The 6,376-nt window shown below is 35.0% G+C and overlaps 1 protein-coding gene across 1 annotated transcript in view; it reads left to right on the plus strand.

Annotated features, from left to right (window-relative positions):
• LOC138866463 (uncharacterized) overlaps positions 1 to 5,176 on the plus strand; it is a 6,911-nt gene extending 1,735 nt beyond the window's left edge. Inside the window, exons 2-4 of the mRNA XM_070139133.1 lie at positions 452 to 692; positions 3,295 to 3,410; positions 4,431 to 5,176. Coding sequence (XP_069995234.1) covers positions 452 to 692; positions 3,295 to 3,410; positions 4,431 to 4,575 — 502 coding nt within the window. The 3' untranslated portion in view covers positions 4,576 to 5,176. The remainder of the gene's footprint in view (positions 1 to 451; positions 693 to 3,294; positions 3,411 to 4,430) is intronic.
• Positions 5,177 to 6,376: the final 1,200 nt, after the last annotated feature.

Consider the following 6,376-nt stretch of genomic DNA (forward strand, 5'->3'; position numbering starts at 1 on the left):
TGAAACTTGGCAGCACTGAGTAAGCAGCACTTTCCACGATCTTTTTCTTTAATTTGTAGCGTTAACGTTTATGTCTGCAGATGATTTCTTATACTGATAAAAGCAAGTTTTTGTCAGCTACAAGGATATCATCTTCAATTTGCCATAGCTTAGCACATCCACATTGTAAATATTAACAGAAAGGAGTAATATATATTACAATTAAAAGTGGTAGCTCATGAAAGTTTGAAATATTGTCCATATTTTTGTCATCAAAGATTTTATAAATTTATATATTGTTTTATTTATAAATATTTTGATAATAGTGGAGTATCACAGAATATACAGTTGTGATATCCAAACAGTCTAAAAATGTTTTATGATTTTGTGTGAAACATTCATGGGTAAAAGGTACCAGAGCATTCCTTGGTGGGTTAAAGTTTGTATTATCGTCTGATTTTTGCTTCTTCAGATGTTTCCCTTCCCTTGCGACTGACAATGAGGCTGTCCTGGAATCCATTCGGTTATCAGTGGTGGAAGCTGTGCGCAGGGCCATATATGAGGACCTCATAGGGATCATTGAGGAGGAGGGTGTTGCTGGACCACTGGAGGAGCTCAGTGCCCTGGTCAAGAATTATGCTGGGCCTAAGTATGCCAAGGCTTGGAGGCCGAGTGGGGACCCTGTAGCTGATTCCCGGGCACATGATGCCAAGGTATACAAGATCAGTCAAAGTTGAATGTAGAATTAATTGTAGTTTTGAAAGACTACACTGCTTATTTTCAACAGGATAGCACATTATTCTGATTTTACTACTACTACTACTACTACTACTACTACTACTACAACTCTTACAACTCCTGCTACAACTCTTACATCTCCTACTACTACAACTCTTACAACTCCTACTACTACAACTCTTACAACTCCTACTACTACAACTCTTACAACTCCTACTACTACAACTCTTACAACTCCTATTACTACAACTCTTACAATGCCTACTACAACAACTCCTAGTGTGTGTGTGTATACAGCAGTAATTTCTTTTCCATGATCCTGTTGGTTGATATTGAAATGGAGGAAGGTAAGGAATTCAACTATTCAGGTAGCTCCATTATTTCTTATACAGCAAGGAATCAGTTGCTAGGGCTACTTAATCTGTCTTGTTTACTCTATTCCTTAAATTTCCAGAAAGTAAACTTTTTTTACAAGTAGAATTGTTGATAATGGTGATAATGATTTTGATAAGGTTAACCCACTGGATCTGAGTGCTTTGTGCCATGTTTGCAGACCTAAATCTGGGTATTCAACTTCTGTAAGTGGTAACTCTACAAACACCCATGTGTGGTTTTAATATTTGTTGCCTACTCTTTGCAGTGCTATTAGCCCTTATTGATGCAGACATGTTTTTGTTTTTTGGCCAATTTTCAAAGTCTGTTTTTGGCATTTATTATGGTTTATCAATTTAATGATAGACTGTTTTGACTGAGCATACTCCATAATATCTCTTCAGCTAGTTTACAGTCTGTGCAATACACTAACACTAACAATATTGTTTTAAAATATTTTTGTATTCAGTTTTTGGTAACACTTATAACAGCCAGTAATGGTAGGCAGGATGAAGTCCATGTGTGTGGACCTGGGTCCTCCCAGGAGATGGTCTTTTCCCAAGGCTTGGTTGATGAATGGTAAATTTCACCCATGTGGACTGATGGAAATCCTACTGGAGGTTGTGAACGAGCTGCACCCTCCTTAAGGTCCACTGAAGCAATCTCACTCCAAGTGCTTCATGATTAGAAATCCCCATCACCTGATACTTGGCAACAATTACTCATGATGAGATATATCTGTAATCCTCCCCTAGTTAAACTGTTTTCATGACAAGATGTACATGTCACCAGGATCTAAAGGTTTATTACAAATTAACATGTTTACCAGAAATTCAAGGAATGGGGTAAATAGGTGAGACTATGTAGGCCTAGTGATTGACTCCATGATGACTATCCTATATGTTTGTGTAAACAATATTAACAAAGAAAAGCTGCAGTGAATAGTGCACACACTTGATGCCAATTGGTTAATTGCTGCTAAGTGTTTTGCAGAGATAATGAAGTAGCTTCTTGCAAGTGATTAGATTATGAATGATAATAGGATAAGAATACTAAATGATGAAGTATTTCACCATCTTTATTATTGTCACTTTCATTATGATTGAATGGTTGTGCAACATACTTCTTTGAACTTTTCAGGATTTTATCAAATCTTTCCAGCAAACTTAGTGCGGAATTTCTGAAAAGATTCTTGTTGTGGTTTGACAGACTCTAGCTTTATTATTTCTTATTAGGGCATTCAACATATCATATTTTTAAAGCACCTTCAGTGAGAATGGATTCTGAAATTTTGTGTTTCATTTAAAAGAACAGGATTATCTCATGAAATTTACAGAACTGCAGTCATAACATTGCAACAGTTGGTATGAGGTGCCAATGTGATGAATTTTATTTACTTGCTATTTAAGAAGAAAAGAAGAAAAAAAAAGTTTTTTTATGCGATGCCTTATGTGTATGAAACTGTTAAGTCTGAACATAGTCTTGTATTCTGAATATGTGTTACAGCCAAAGTTTGAGTAGCCTTTCTTTGGCTGAAAGTTTCTCAAGGGAATGTTATTCCCCACATTAATTTTTGTTTTTGTAAATTACAGCTAAGATACCTTCATGATCAGTTTAAGTTATTCCTGCAAAAATTCAGACAATTAAATTTTTATTCTCCAGGTAATTTACGCTTTTATGAAATGCATCAATTGTATGAGATTTTCAATATTCAGGATACGTTTATCATTTAATTTTACTGTTTACCAATGTATGTGAATATCCTTTGAGTTACTCAACTTATATATTCAGCAAAGGCCAATATTAGCCCCTTTGGTCGGGATGCTTTTGTATCCATATTTGGCCCAAAAAACTTAATGTTAAATTTTCTATTCAGGAATAGGAACCTGAGCATGGAAATAGTGGCCTCCCTAGAGCCAGCACCCTTCCAGTCCTATTACAAAAGCCCCATCCTAACTGTCCACCAACTGTAATTGCTCTCCAAGAGCTTTATGCACTCGTGACGAGTCATTTCCATCAACTTAGCCTTATGACATCAAGTTCTCATCACTCCTGGCCTTAGCCCAATTTTCTGATGACAGCATGTCACCTTGTTCCTCAAGCCAACTTTTTCCATGACGTGATGATCACATCATCCAAATTGTAGGAAGAAGCCACAGTTAAGTTGCAAATGATAGCCTCCCTATTATTATTTTTTTTTTCCAGTTTTTGCAACATGAGAAGCAGCGCCTATTAGAAAGCTTGGAGTCCCACAGAAAATCTTCAGAGGAATTATTGCAACATGTCAAATCAGGACGCAAGAAGTGCAGAGAAAATCAGAAGTGGGTACATGTATAGCACTTCATATATATATATATTTATATATAAATGAAATATGCAGAAACAAAACATTGTAATCATCCTTAACACAATACATACAATATTTTCCTCCCTCTGCCTTCTTCCCCTCTTTCTCACTTCGTCCCTCTATCTTCTAAACTTTCCTCTCACTCTCTGTTTCTCTTTTTCTCTCTTTTGCTTTATCCTTTTCTTTCTCTCTGTCTTTCTCTTTCTCCTTTTCTTTCTCTTTCTCCTTTTCTTTCTCTTTCTCCTTTTCTTTCTCTTTCTCCTTTTCTTTCTCTTTGTCTTTCTCTTTCTCTCTCTGTCTTTCTCTTTCTCTCTTTGTCTCTTTCCTTCCTTATTTCCTTCCTTCTTTCCTTCCTTTCTTCTTTCCTTCTTTCCTTCCTTCTTTCCTTCCTTCTTTCCTTCCTTCTTTCCTTCCTTCTTTCCTTCCTTCCTTCCTTCCTTCTTTCCTTCCTTCCTTCCTTCCTTCCTACCTTCCTTCCTTCCTTCTTTCTCTCTCTCTCTCTCTCTCTCTTTCTCTCTCTCTCTCTCTCTTTCTCTCTCTCTTTCTCTCTCTCTTTCTCTCTCTTCTTTCTCTCTCTCTCTCTCTCTCTCTTTCTCTCTCTCTTTCTCTCTCTCTTTCTCTCTTTCTCTCTCTCTTTCTCTCTCTCTTCCTCTCTCTCTTTCTCTCTCTCTCTCTTTCTCTCTCTCTCTTTCTCTCTCTCTCTTTCTCTCTCTCTTTCTCTCTCTCTTTCTCTCTCTCTTTCTCTCTCTCTTTCTCTCTCTCTTTCTCTCTCTCTTTCTCTCTCTCTTTCTCTCTCTCTCTCTCTCTCTCTCTCTCTCCTCTCTCTCTCTCTCTCTCTCTCTCTCTCTCATCTCTCCCTCTCCCTCTCCCCCTCCCTCCCTCCCTCTCACTCTCTCTCTTTCTTTCTTTCTCTCCCCCCAATATTTGTCCCTTTTATCTGCTGCAACTTAGTTTTCTATATTAAAGATATACAACCCTCTTCTTTTTTTCACAGAGAAATACAGAGCCGTTTGTCTGCCCTAAAGGAGCTCTCTGACGTGTGTGGCAGACTACAGAAAGAGAAGAGAATTGCCTTCTGCAATAACATGTTCTTTGGTGTTGACATTCCACATGATGTAGCAGAGGGTAATGCTGTGTAGTTGTTGCTCCCCCTGAGGATCTAGAAAACCGTGTGTTTTATTTTTCTTTGATATAGCTGAAGAACTATAGAATGCTGTGCTATATTTTCCAACAGCATTATCCTTTATGTAAGTCCAAAGTTCTGTTTATGTAGTTCTTGAAGCTGATTTTACTGTCCAGTCCTTTCTAACTGTCATTTTATACTTCACCCCTGGTGGACAGGTTCTCTAATAGTCCACCAGCCACCACTTTTTCCATTCTCATCCAACCCTATGCATTTCAGTGAATGATAGATAAATGTTATCAGCCTTTTTTACCTGAAAATCAATCTTTTAAGGTTGTATTATTAAATAATGCCTTAGGGTATTGTGGCTGCCTTTACCCTGCCTGTGCGGGGTTAAAAATCTACTTTTCTGAAAATTGTTTCTTGCGTATATTTAGAAAATAGGGAACAGATTACTTATACCTTGATATAGATATATTTTAGGAAAAGTAAAGAGTATTTTTAATCATAAAAAAGACAATGGTCATTCCTTCATCACAGTTTGTAAAAAGTATTTTATATTTTCTGAAATATCTTTTATAATGGAAGATTGTAACACATTAAATCATGATACTTTCTGATGAAAAATGTTTTATACCTCCTTATGTTTTTAGTACATTATTGTTATTTGACTGTATTATGTCATATTTGGGCAACTTTCAAATATACAAAATGGGTTTAATAAATAACCCTCTCAACAAAATTCAAGATTTTAGATTTTCATATAAATTACTATTATTATAATTCATTTGTTTGTTTATTTATTATTATTATGATCATTGTTATTATTATTATTGTTGTTATTATTATTATTGATATTATTATTGTTATTATTATTATTATTATTATTATTATTATTATTGTTATTATTATCATTGTTATTATTATTATTGTTATTATTAATGGTATTATTTATATTGTTATTGTTATTGTTATTGTTGTTATTATTTTTTTATTGTTATTATTATTATTGTTATTATTATTATTATTGTTATTGTTATTATTATTATTATTATTATTATTATTGTTATTATTGTTATTATTATTGTTGTTATTATTGTTGTTGTTGTTATTATTGTTGTTGTTAATATTATTGTTGTTGTTATTATTAATATTGTTGTTATTATCATTATTATTATTATCATTATTATTATTATTATTTATTTATTTATTTTTTTATTATTATTATTATTATTATTATAGCTATTTCGGGGGAGGCTACTTCTTCGACTACCTGTCAAAAGTAAGAAATTAAACATAAAAAAAAAAAAAAAATTAAATAATAAGTACAACAAACATGGGTATGCTATCACCTCATATCTCCTGTTTTATGTACCCTTGTGTTCTCAAAATTGTCGTATAGAGAATAACTTGTGTGGTACAGCATTAGGCATGGTACTGTGGATGGATAGCATGGAACCACTCAAATAATCCATCCTCAAACCGTTGCTTGTTGTTGTGGGGGGCTTTAGGAGATGGAGACTGATGCCCAATGTAGATAACTCTGCCTCAGCCCTCGCCTCAACTAATTTTACATGGCCTTTTCTTCTTCCCCTTCCCTTTTCCATCTCTTCTTCATCTTCTGTCTATTTCCTAAGGTGTGAGAGCCATACTTGAACGTATGAAAGGCTGGCTTTGTGTCAGTCATGCAAAGCCCCCTGGAGCCATGGGCATGGTTTTCCCTTGGTTAATTGCTGAGCCCTTACCCCTTATGGGAATCCGGAGGGGCTCACCATGGCCAATAATGAAGATATTTTACCCTTATTAGGGACAGTAAA

This window comes from Penaeus vannamei, chromosome 25, assembly GCF_042767895.1.
Source record: "Penaeus vannamei isolate JL-2024 chromosome 25, ASM4276789v1, whole genome shotgun sequence".
NCBI classification, from domain to species: Eukaryota; Metazoa; Arthropoda; class Malacostraca; order Decapoda; family Penaeidae; genus Penaeus; species Penaeus vannamei.